The sequence below is a fragment of the Echinops telfairi genome, unplaced genomic scaffold (assembly GCF_000313985.2).
Source record: "Echinops telfairi isolate 266 unplaced genomic scaffold, ASM31398v2 ScPeMD7_7420;HRSCAF=8458, whole genome shotgun sequence".
Classification (NCBI taxonomy): Eukaryota; Metazoa; Chordata; class Mammalia; order Afrosoricida; family Tenrecidae; genus Echinops; species Echinops telfairi.
Window position 1 is genome coordinate 36,109,917 of NW_022111320.1, and position 12,426 is coordinate 36,122,342.

Below are 12,426 nucleotides of genomic sequence, written 5' to 3' on the forward strand. Positions count from 1 at the left end.
AATAGTAAACAAGAATAATAAATCAGTCTTGGAATAAGTACAGCCCGAACGCTGCTTGGAAGCGTGGATGGCAAGACTATGTTTCCTGTACTTTGGACATACTGTCAGGAGAGTCCTGGATAAGGACATCATGCTTGGTAAAGCAGAGAGGCAGCAAAACATAATGATAATAATAATAATAATAATAAAAGGTAAATCCCCAATGAGATGCGATTGACATAGCAGGTGCAACAAGGAAGACCAACCTAACGTCTCTAAGGCTGGGGCAGTACCAGACAGTTTCATTCTGTTGTGCACAGGGTCTCTATTTCTCAGAACCAAGGTGCCAGCACCTGGGAACAGCAATATAGTAAACGAATAGAGGTGCTGGACGTTCAGTGATTAAAGATCACAACTGCTAATCAGAAGGTCAGCACTTGGAACCCACTAACTGCTCCCAGGAACAAGATGAGGCCGTCTGCCTCCATAAAGGTCACAGCCTAGGCACCCTATGGGGCAGCCCCACTCCATCCTATCGCGTCTCCATGAGCCCAGGGGGGTGGCTTTTATAATAAACCAATTTCCTTCAGAAACGGCTTAGAAAAACATTCAGAAGAATCACATCATTTATACTGCCCATGCCTACTGACATGCAGACACTTGAAAGTACAAGTTAGTTCCTTCAACAGGATTCCAAGAGTTGTTGAACTGACATCACAGATGCACCTAAATTCAAAGACTCCATCTCTGCCTTAACACACTCACAGAACTGGGCTGCACTGGTCTGTTAAGGTTCCAGAAAATAAGCATAAACCACGCTATTGCAACGCAATGCTCCCTCCTCAGACAACAGATAACATCATCCCACTCTTTAATTGCCTAAGTAGGTAAGGCCACAGATGTTGTCCCATACCTAACCTTGATCTGTAACAGCAGGCCAACAATTATCCTAGAACCAAAAGACAGGATTTGGAGAGGGTTTTATGCTGGCAGAGGTAATACACCAAAACGGCTAACAAAAAGAATGATTTCTCCTAAAGTTAGATACGCCTTCTTAAGGAGCCCTGGGAATGTAGTAGGTGACATGCAGGGCCACTAACCACAAGGTCAGCAGTTCCCATCCACCAGCCTCTGTGTGGAAGTGGCTTTCTGCTCCCATAAACAATTACCGTCTCGGGAACCCACAAGGGCAGATGTAGTAGGAATCGACTCGCTGGCAGTGAGTTTTTGGTGCATTAAGTCAAAGGGCTCTTGACACCTTTAATTAGGCAGGTAACTTTAGGATTTGTTCTAGTTATATAACTCACCTCATTACATTACACTCATTAGGCCACACTTAAGGACAGCAGACAAACTCAAAAACAAAAAAACTACAAAAGCTCTGTCTCTTTATGCCAAACTAAATATATGCTCTAAGTTCTGAAGATAGCAACCACTTTCTCATTGAAATATAGATGGTTACACTTACTACAAACCACAAACAATCCAAAGACCATGGCAATCCACCTCACAGCTGTAGTAAGTACCACGGGCACTTAGCGCATGTGAAACGAATCACTTTTCCACCAGCCACAGCACAGCCACAGCCTGTGAAAGGGACCACCACATCTACATGTGTGATCTTTCTCTCTACCTGACCTCAGCTAAGCAACCATTTGGGGATCAATAAAAACAGTCAAAGCCATTGCACTGCAGGCCTCGCTCTTAAAGCAAACTTATTAGCTATCAAATCCTCCTAAGTGAATTTCCCTGCAAATTCCCACGAGGAAGCAAATTATTCTAAGTGGTCCCTTTCCTGAAACTGTCTAAGGGATTTATTATTTAGATCTGAAAAATATTCTATACATTTTATTCCATAGAGAACTTGCATATGAGCTGGTAATGAAGGCTCAATAAAAAAGTAATCCTCCAAATTTCCGAACAGTTTAACTTTTCTACTTTCTTTGGTGTGTGTGTGTTCGTTGTTATCAACACGTTTTATTTATATGTTAATTCCTGGAGAATATTTTGAGAGAAAGGGAGTAGTTTGTAGACCAAGAAACAAAGCTTTCAGAAACATAAAATATGATGATTTCATTAAAAGCTTTTCTACTTTCAATAGAGCTACGGTTACAAGAGCCCCCGGGGCGGTGGTGTTGTAGGGAGCCCTGCTTGGCCCGGTGGACCATGCAATGAACTACAAGGTCAGGAGTTGAAAGCTCTATTGCTCAGCCGGCAGAAGATACGGCTGTCTGCTCCAGTTGCTGGAGGGACAATGATAAGGCTGTCTGCTCCAAAGCCCCAAGGGGCAGTTCTACTCTATTCCAAGGGGTCATGAGTCAGAATCCACTCAGTGGCAGCGAGTTTGGTTTTCGTGTGACACTCCGGGTAAAGCATTGGGCAGCTCACTCCAGAGTCATCAGTTCAAACCCAACAGGAGCTCTTCAGGAGAACGATGAGGCTGTCTGCCCCCGTAGATTTAGTCTACTCTGTATTCTAGGTTCACCAGGAATTGAAATCAACTTGATGCAGTGAGTTTGGTTAGGGTTTATGGTTAGTTAAATAATACCTAAATATTAACCATTACATAATTTCTTTCCTCTGCTTATTAGATTCTCATGCACAGTTCATTATAATATTGGCTTAATCCATGTTAAAGAATTATCTGTATTAAGTCAAGGCTAAATTTTTGTGAGGTGTCCTTGAGTTGCTTCTGACTCAGAGTGAACCTTAGGTGCAACAGAAGGAAACACTGCCCAGACCTGTGCCGGCCTCACACTTGTCCTGTTCAAGCCCGAGGTCGCAGGACTGTCAGCACATCTCATCGGGGCCTTCCTCTTTCCCTCTGCCCTCCGCTTTGTCGAACACGGGGTCCTTCTCCAGGGCTGGTCCCTCTGGATAACGCACTCAAAGGCTAAATTAGACCCTCTGATACATGAGAAAATAAAATATCTGATAGGAAAGTTGCAATAGTCTACCATCACACAGTACTACATGTGAAATCCATTTATCAATGGAATTCATATTTACCAATGGAATTAAAATTAATAAAATGAGACGAAATGTAAGCCCACATAAAAATTTACACACAAATGTTTATAGCAGCTTTCTTCTTTAATTGCCATAAAACTGGAAGCAATGACTATATTCTCTAACAGGTGAAAGGATAACAATGCAGTGTTACAAAGCAGTAAAAAGAAAGGTGCTCTCAAGAATCACAAAGACATAGGGGAAATTCAAACGCATACATCTAAGCAAAACCAGCCTATCTGGAAAAACAACATACTGCATGACTCCAAGTATATGATATGACATGACATGCTAGAAAAGACAAACTACGGAGCCAATGAAAAGAGCAGTGGTCGCCAAGGGGTCAGGAGGATGGTAGAAGGATGAACAGGGGGCTCACGGGGCATTTTAAAGCAGTGAAACAATTCTCCATGAAACTGTAATGGCACTGACATGACATTATGCATCTGCCAAAACCCATAGGGCTGTACAATACAAATTGTGAGCCCTTATGTAAACTACGGACTTCTGCTAATAATACTGTATCAATATTGATTTATCAATTGTACCAAACATACCACAGGCATACAAGATCTTCATAACAGGGCAAACACAGAGGGTTGGGGGCATATGGGAACTCAGTGCTTTCTGCATGTTCTATCAAACTAAAAGTCCTATAAAAATTATTTTATTAAAATAAATGAACCTTAAATTAAGCAAGTTCCTGAAAAGAAACTAATTTTGCCAGTAATCTGTTGCCAAAATGTTAGCAGTGTGTAGATGAAGTTCACATATTTACCAATGCAGTCTGTAAAATGGTTGTAAAAATAATCTACGTGATAGTTTATTTTAAAAAAAAGATTCAGACCACTAAGCAAACATTATTAAGAAACAAGAGATTTTAAATTCTAACTGGAGTTTTTCCACAATGCAAACTTTAAATGAACTGGTCACCAGGGCCTAAAAAAGAGTCTAACATTCTAAACAGTTATGACATAAGAGAGTCTTAAGATTGAAAAAAAAGAAGAAAAAAAGGCTCACCACTCTAGTTTTACCTAGATAAGAACTACTTGTTCTACGTAAGTGAACTATCTGTGAACATTATTACTCTTACAAGTTTATATAAGGGAGCATCATGAAAGCGCTTGGGAAATTGGAATGAAAGGATAGAATTTGTGCTTGGACGTTTTGAAGGCTCCCAGGTATGGAATCATATTAAGTCAACACTAATATAACCTTTGTTAGAGTGTTCCTACACAAAAAAGTGGTCAACGAGCCAACTACAGTGAAACCTGCAAAAGCTGGAACCTGCAGAAAGCAGAAAGCGGTCAGAGATGGGAAACTCAAATGCAGGTATGAGTTGCCTAACATCCCTAGGATGTTCTGTGAAACTGGCTGATAGGTGATTTGGGCATTGTGTACACACCATGCTAAAACCTCATGGGAGCAATTTCCTCCAGTTGTTCTCACGGCTGCTGCTGTCACTGCGACTACAGTTGCAGAAGACGTTGATGGCAGGAAGGAGGACACTGGTAGTCGACAGCTGAGAGGGTGACAGTGGGGAAGGGAACAGAAGCCGCGGCAAGTGTGGAGAGAGCAGAGCGCCCCAGTCACCTCTGCCCACCTGCCTGCTGGACAAAGCCTCAGTGCACGGATGCAGACCTACATCCTCCACCTCACATGCCTACATCCCACCCATGATCCAAGAGGTCTTTAAAAGTCATGGGATAAAATAATCAACAAAAGATCTGCTTTCCCTTAGAAAAAACCAACAACTTATGTGCTCAAAGAGACATTAAGGAACATGTACCTAGACCGTCACTAAACTGCATGATAGCAAAGTGGTAAGAAAGACTGTCAAAGGTGGAAAACTTACAAGACACTCAGGAAAATGGGCAAGCCCGGTGACTTCATATTCTTAAAAGTACCACTGTGTTAAGATATCCATTCTACAGTATTTTCACTTTTGTTAATACCTCTAGTTGCAACCTTGGCTTTCATAAAAAGGTAAGATCAGTAAAAACAGTAACCATACTAAACAAATTTCACCTGCATTCAATGCTGGAAATATTTTCAGTTAAACTACCCAGTTCAAAGACTGACCTCAAACCATAACAGAAATGTCTTTAAACAGTCAGGTAGCCATTTTCCAGCTACTGCACCACAAGGTAGAATATCAGTAGGAGGGTAATGATAGGGACTCATGAGACAAGGAGGACCACCATTAATCATTTCCAGGCAGGCACTTTACTGACAATCAGCAAACATTGACCAGAAAGTTGAGGATACGTTAAGTCATGAAGGACAGTGATTCAAACCTAACATCATTGTCTCAAATCATACTTCATACTTAGTCACAGCTGATGACCACAAGAAATCATGTGAGCCATGAAGAAATTGTTTAGTAATCCTGTACTTTAAAAAATCAATTTCCAACAAGAAACAATTGAATAATTATCAAATAACAGATATTTTAAACACTGCCATTCTATCATTTAAGAAATCACATCAACTCCTAATACTTCTTCCGCTAAAAGAAAATTGCATTTGTTACCCTGTAATTCCATTATCATACTGTTATTACATTACTCTATTTTTGGTAACTCCACCCTATCACTGCAAACATACTGGCCGAATTTTCTATTTCTGCAAAGAGACAACAAAAAGTAGTCTTTCACAATCATTTACGTCCAAACCACAATGCTGTTTTTACTAATTAATCAGACTACAACAACAATCGCCAATAACTTTTGGTCTATCATGCCCACATTTCATATGCACCTTTGGCAAAAAAATACAAGCATATATGAAACCATAAGTACTCACCTACAGTTGGGAGGAGGGTCCAATGTAATTTCTGCGAGTTCCTTCTGAATTCTTTAAAACAGACAAAGGGAAGATCTATTAGGGTGAGCTGTCTTCACATTCAATATATTAACTTACTGCATTCCAATGTTAGACTTAACCACTTATGCTTCCCTTTTGCATGCTTTCGAATGGAAACACTAACATTGCACATCCCATCATATACTAAAACAAAGCACTACTTTCTGCTGTGATTTTGGGGAAGAGATTGGACACGCCAGTGCATGTAGCATATGGAGACAACACTATGACTTACATTATAACTTCATTAAAGATAAGTCACTAATCAAAACTTCTTATTTAAACCAAAAGCGTTTGCCTCACTAAGGAAAATTCTAACAATGGATCTGTACTGGAACATCTCCATATTTGAAGAGAAGGTGGTATGATCATACTAGGTTGAATCCAAGCATCCTGGATGATCCCATCCGTTGGTGAAGAAAGGAATATCGCCATCTCATCCAACACATATTTCAGTCTTTCCAGAAGCTTCGAAATGGAGGCAACTTGGCCCTTCCATGTTTGACACTATCCCTTCTTCTGTTAGTGGCGCTATCCTCATAATAGGCCAATGATTACTTTATTATCCTTACATGAGCTTCACATAAAAAAAAAATCCAAAGAATCTTCAAAAAAAACCTCTTTCTGCCCCCATGCATTATTTCGTTTTTTGTTTTTTTTTATTTCGTATTTTGATTCTTCACCTGCACCTAAATCCCCATGTACCTTACAGAGCATATGTGTGCTATTCTGTTTTCTAAAATTATACTTAGCAGTATCTTTATTAGTCATATTATTAGACCTCAGCTTTGTTTGCAAAGTAGTTAGAGTTGGGCTGCTAAGCACAAGGTCAGTCGCTCAGAGGGAGAAAGAAGGGGCTTTCTGCTCCCGTAAAGCATTTTAGTCTCAAACCCACAGGGGCAGTTCGACCCTGTCCTAGAGGGTCACTAGGAGTCAGCATTGACTCAATGGCAGTGAGTTTTTTTGTTTTTGTTAAACCAGCAACAAAAAAGATATTCTCAAAAACATTTCTTCTCTTTGGCCTTGGTTTTAAAATGAGACTCATTAGCCATTGAATGATTGCTGTCTGGTAATTATTGTGATAGTACATGGATGATAGCTGACGAAAATATTTTTTAAAACAGCTACTCAGTTTCACTCTGTATCCTTTCATATATTTTATGGTTTTCAGTGAAAGCTTACATAACAGGCTAAGCATCCTTTCAACAATTTCCATACAAAGTGTTTGCTGGCATTGGTTGCATTCTTTTTTTAATCATTGTATTGGGGGCTCTCACAGCTCTTATCATAATACATAAACCATCCACTGTGTCAAACACATCGGTACATACGTTGCCATTATCATTTTCAAAACATTTTCTTTCTACTTGAGCCCTTGGTATCAGCTCATTTCCCCCGCTCACCACTCCCTCTCTCATCAACACTTGATAACTTATAAATTATTATTATTATTTTAAATGATTTTACTGGGGGCTCGTACAGCTCATCACAATCCATACATCCATCGTGTTAAGCACATTTGTACATTTGTTGCCATCATCATTCTCAAAACATTTTCTTTCTACTTGAGCCCTTTGGTATTGGCTCATTTTTTTCCTCCCTTACTCATGAACCCTTTATAATTCATAAATTATTATTATTTTTTCAGGTCTTATCCTGACGAATGTCTTCCTTCACCCACTTTTCTGTTGTCCATCCCCCAGGGACGGGGTTATATGTAGGTCATTGTGATCAGTTCCCCCTTTCTCCTCCCACCTTTCCCTTCCCCTCCTGGTATCTCTACTCTCATTATTTGTCCTGAGGGGTTTATCAGTCCTGGAGTGCCTGTGTTTCCAGCGCTTATCTGTACCCACGTATACATGCTCTAGTCTAGCCAGATTTGTATGGTAGAACTGGAGTGATGATAGTGGGGTAGCATTAAAGAACTAGAGGAAAGGTGCTATATTGCACCCTGACTGACTCGTCTCCTCCCTTCTGTAAGAGGATGTGCAATTGTCTACAGATGAGCTTTGGGTCTCCACTCCGCCCTCCCCCTCATTCACATCAATATAATTTTTTATTCTAGGTCTCTGATGCCTGATACCTGATCCGATAGACACCTCATGATCACACAGGCTGGTTTGCTTCGTCTTTGTGGGCTTTGTTGCTTCTCAGCTAGATGGCCACTTATTTATCTTCAAGCCTTTAAGACCCAGATGCTGCATCTTTTGATAGCTGGGCACCATCACCTTTCTTCACCACATTTGCTTATGCACCCATTTTGTCTTCAGCGATTATGTCAGGGAAGGTGAGCATCACAGAATGCCAGGTTGAGGGAGTACTTGAGTACAGGCCCAAAGTTTGTCTGCTACCTTAATACTTAACATATAAATATATGTACATTCTTTTCATTCTCTTCAATCGTGAACATACTCATTTTCTGTTTGGTTGTTCCACTTCCAGTACCCTAGTTTCCCTGATTCTTCACCTTCTCATCTTTGTTTTAAAGTTGAACATTTGCCCTCACGTAGATGACCCGATTTTAAAGGAGCATAGTACAGTCTTCAGGTTACAAACCAGATCCATTCCTTTGTCCGTAAGTAGAAATTGCAGGTGAGTCGGAATAGGAACAGTTCTCATTCAGTCATTAGTGCAAGAACAGGTTCAGAGCTTCTTCTAGGATTTAAAAGCTGCACAGGCAGCAACTGAAGGTGATTATGATAAAGAATGTGCTGCGAGTAGATTTGCTCAGTCACTCAAAGTGAAGGTAAAAGAGTGGAAGATGGAACGGTGAGAGCTGTCCCTAAGTCGGACGTTTGTAGCACAGGGACTACATGTATTCATGGGGGATACTCTTTATTGTGTGAGTCAAATTCTGATTTCGCTAAAAAGTGACATCAGAGGATCGTTTCTGGACAAAGCTTCAAGAGGACATCTAAGCAATAATCTTGAGAGGAGTCATTGAGTCCCAACCGGAACAGGAGTGTAGATTCTTTTAGAATTTCAGGCTCTTTTCTACAATTATCTCTTATTCTATCAGGTCCTAATCACAAAAATCAGTACCAGTAGCTGAGCACCATCTGGTTCTTCTGGTCTTGGGCTAGATGAGGCCGTGGTTTGTACAAATGACTAAACTAGTTCTTTTGAAATTCCCTCTGCAAACACTTGGATTTCCCTCTCCAAATTATTAAGAATTCACACATTATTAATATAATATCCACGTGTCTAGACTATATAATTTCAGGTTGGGGAGACCTTGAGAAGCAGAACGAAATCAATAAATACCAAGTCAAAAATGCTTTCATCTTAATTCTGATATCCTAATTAATTAAGGATTCTTGGGCTACCAGCTTGCTTGCTCACTCGCGCGCACTCTCTCTCTCTGTTTCAGTTCTCTTCCTATAAAATAAAGGTGTTTACTGGAAAATAAAACTCCCTGATCTTTTATCTGTAAAACTCAGTAATTTCCTTTTAACACAAATTTTATGATGTGTTTACATGCATAAGGAACACATATGGCCCATAATTAAATGACACGTCTCAACAATCTGACTGGAATAACTTTAATAGATTTCAAACAAAAGTATAAAACACGCACTGTGAATCTATAAAACTAAGTGGAATACCATCAAACTAAACACAAGCACAGTCAACCTCTGCTCTGTCAGGACTCTAATGGAGGGGGACAGGGTACGCAGGGGAGGTATTAAACGGAGTAAAAGAGAATTGAGTGTTCACCAATAGATCAGAAAGGTTAGTATATTCTCGGGAGACAAAGTGGATATCATGAGATGATGGAGGGGGAGGGTGCACTACAAAGAGTAAAAGATAAAGACATATATACCCCAAAAAGGGAGGTTTGGGAGGCTACCTGAGATTATTGGGGGGTTGGGGAGAAGAGTTGCATATGAAAGATTTCTAGTTCAAGTATACAGCAAACTAAAATATTAATCATTTTAATCAAGTAATAACTGTTACACCCACCACAAAAAAGGCGTTAAACCATTGGTTAGAACCAACGAGTTAAACCATTATTTAAAATTAGAAATTCAACACATCCGATATACAAGGGAGCTTCAATAAGTTCACGGGGACACTCCATTTAGTTATGCAGAAAGCCAATAGAAGAACTAAGAGTAGATTAAGTACAAGTTTGTTTCTAGGGAAGAAAACTGGGATCCAGGAGTGTTTGAATAGAAAGCTCTTGATTTCCATCAGTTCTTAGTAATAGCTGTTATAATTAATAACTTTAAAAAAAAATCATTTTGTTGGGGGCTTGTCCACCTCTTATTATAATCCATACATACATCCATTGTGTCAAGCAGATTTATACATTTGTTACCATCATCATTGTCAAAAAATTTTCTTTGTACTTGAGCCCTTGGTATCAACTTCTCATTTCCCCCCCTCCCTTCCCCACCCTCCCTCATCAATTAATAACTTTTATCATCGCTTTTAAACTAAGAGCCAAATGAACAGCCATTAAAAGCAGCATGTTTACTTCTAATAAAAATTTTTAACAAAAAAAAAAATCAACCTTTATGTCTTACTGACCCTTTGCCTTAAAAATATAATTAATAACTAATTTTCTATCGGAGGATTATATGATGGAACTAGGAACCACTCCAAATGGCTATAATTCTAAATTCCTAATATTCAATATTAAAAAAAATTACTGATAAATTTGACAACTCTGAACAATGATTCACTGTATCATAATATATTTTGAGCTACTGTCACCTAAGAATGGTTGTATTTCTCTCAATCGGAAAGGTTGTATTAAGAATTTCTATTTAAACGGTTGTAAGATCTCCTGCTGTTTTCAATGACAGTAATTCAGCTCTACCTCAAAACTTGTGATCATGCTATGTATTTAAGTTTCTCGGTCTTGACATGTGGGATAAGGAAGGTAGCTAAACCGGGCACTGTCCTGAGGGTGAAGAAAAATGAAAAACTATCAATAATTCACACTTAGCAGTGCACCTTTCACCTGATGATCTCAAGCCATTAAAAGTGAATTAAATGAATCTCACAGAGCTCTCAAAGTATGACAGTTCTCAGCCCCCAAGTAACGGATAAGAAAAGCAAAGCTAGTTACTGTTCACTGATAAGGTGAAAACTGAGGCCATTGTCTTTCGAGTCAAACACAAAACTTCTCTCCTCGGAACTTTTTATTTTTTTTTAGATAATTTTTAAGATAAAATTATTTCTGGCCAACTGTCTCAATTTCTAATTTCCACCTGGCAGTGCCTCTTCTTAGGTTGTCATGCTACAGAAAGTCAGCAGCTACACCAATTAACAGACATATCAGGAGCCAAACACAGACGAACTTTCAGCTTGCGTGACACTCGGCAGATATTTTCATTATTCTAAGCACTGTGTGTGACTGTCATTTGCTATCAGGTGAAACAAAGAATCCTAAGAATCATGATTCATTCAACCTGACTTAATTAATAATATAGTACCAAAATTAGACAGTGGAAAGAAAATACGAAACCCTCATCTTAACAGCAAATTGGAGACACAGTTCAGAAAAATTAAGTACTGACATGTTTAAAGCACTGCTGTCGCAGGTTAAAGATTTTAAGCAACTCACTCAGAACAAAGTAGAACATGGGTCTGTCTGTGGGCATGGGAATCCACAAGGTGATTTCAAATCAGTTCTTTTTTGGTTTTAAATACCCTCATCCCAGATACATGACTGCATTCCTTAGTCACCTGAGAACCAATCGGATCAGCTGGTCAAAACCTTCCCAAAAGAACTTATGCTTAAGAAACCACTTTAGATGTAATTACAGTAATTTTTTAACCCTCAGAGCCGTCCCTGAACTCACCTGGAAAACACCGCCAAGTCATTTTCAATAATAAGCCTAGAGTTTAATTTTGGAAGGTGATAGGCAGAACTATGATTGTAAGAAATCTGCTGCTTTCAGTGGCAGAATTCAATTCTATCTCTAAACCTGTGATCATGTTTTATATGAAGTTTTTCAGTCTTGGCAAGCAGGATAAGGTAGAGAGCTATTTCAGGTACTGTCCTGAAGATGATTTCAAGGCACACCATGGGTTAAATAACTGTTAACAGCCATTGTAAGATGCATCCCAATTTTAGAAATATTAATGTTTTAAAAGACATAGTTTAGATTCCAAATGTAGTTATGTTAGAAGATTATTTCTCTCTAGAAATGCACAAAAAAACCCAACCACCTCACTGCCATCAAGCCGATTCTAACTTACAGCAACCCTACAGGACAGAGGCCAACTGCCGCTGTGGGTTTCCAAGATTGTTTCTCTTGTGGAAAAAATTCATCTTAGATGAGCCCAAACAATAAAAGTTCACAATGGAATATAATGAGTCAACTTTTTAACTTAGCAAAAATTCACAGCCTGAGCCAAATGTCAGTCCTGAAACAGTGTTATACTGAGCATCCCATAAAATCACACTGTGATTTTAAAAAGCTACACTGTGATTTTAAAAGCTACTATATACAAACATTCTTGAGGTAAGGACCAGGTAATATGGAAGGGACCAGATCAAATGCAGGGATGCACATGGTAGACAACAGGGGAGGAGGTGGGGAAAGGAAACAAAAAAAA

The 12,426-nt window shown here is 39.3% G+C and overlaps 1 protein-coding gene across 1 annotated transcript in view; it reads right to left on the bottom strand.

Moving 5' to 3' along the window:
• The window catches only part of UBE2E2 (ubiquitin conjugating enzyme E2 E2), a 343,460-nt gene that overhangs the window by 324,263 nt on the left and 6,771 nt on the right, over positions 1 to 12,426 (bottom strand). Inside the window, exon 3 of the mRNA XM_030887671.2 lies at positions 5,794 to 5,844. Within this exon, the coding sequence (XP_030743531.2) occupies positions 5,794 to 5,844 (51 nt within the window). The remainder of the gene's footprint in view (positions 1 to 5,793; positions 5,845 to 12,426) is intronic.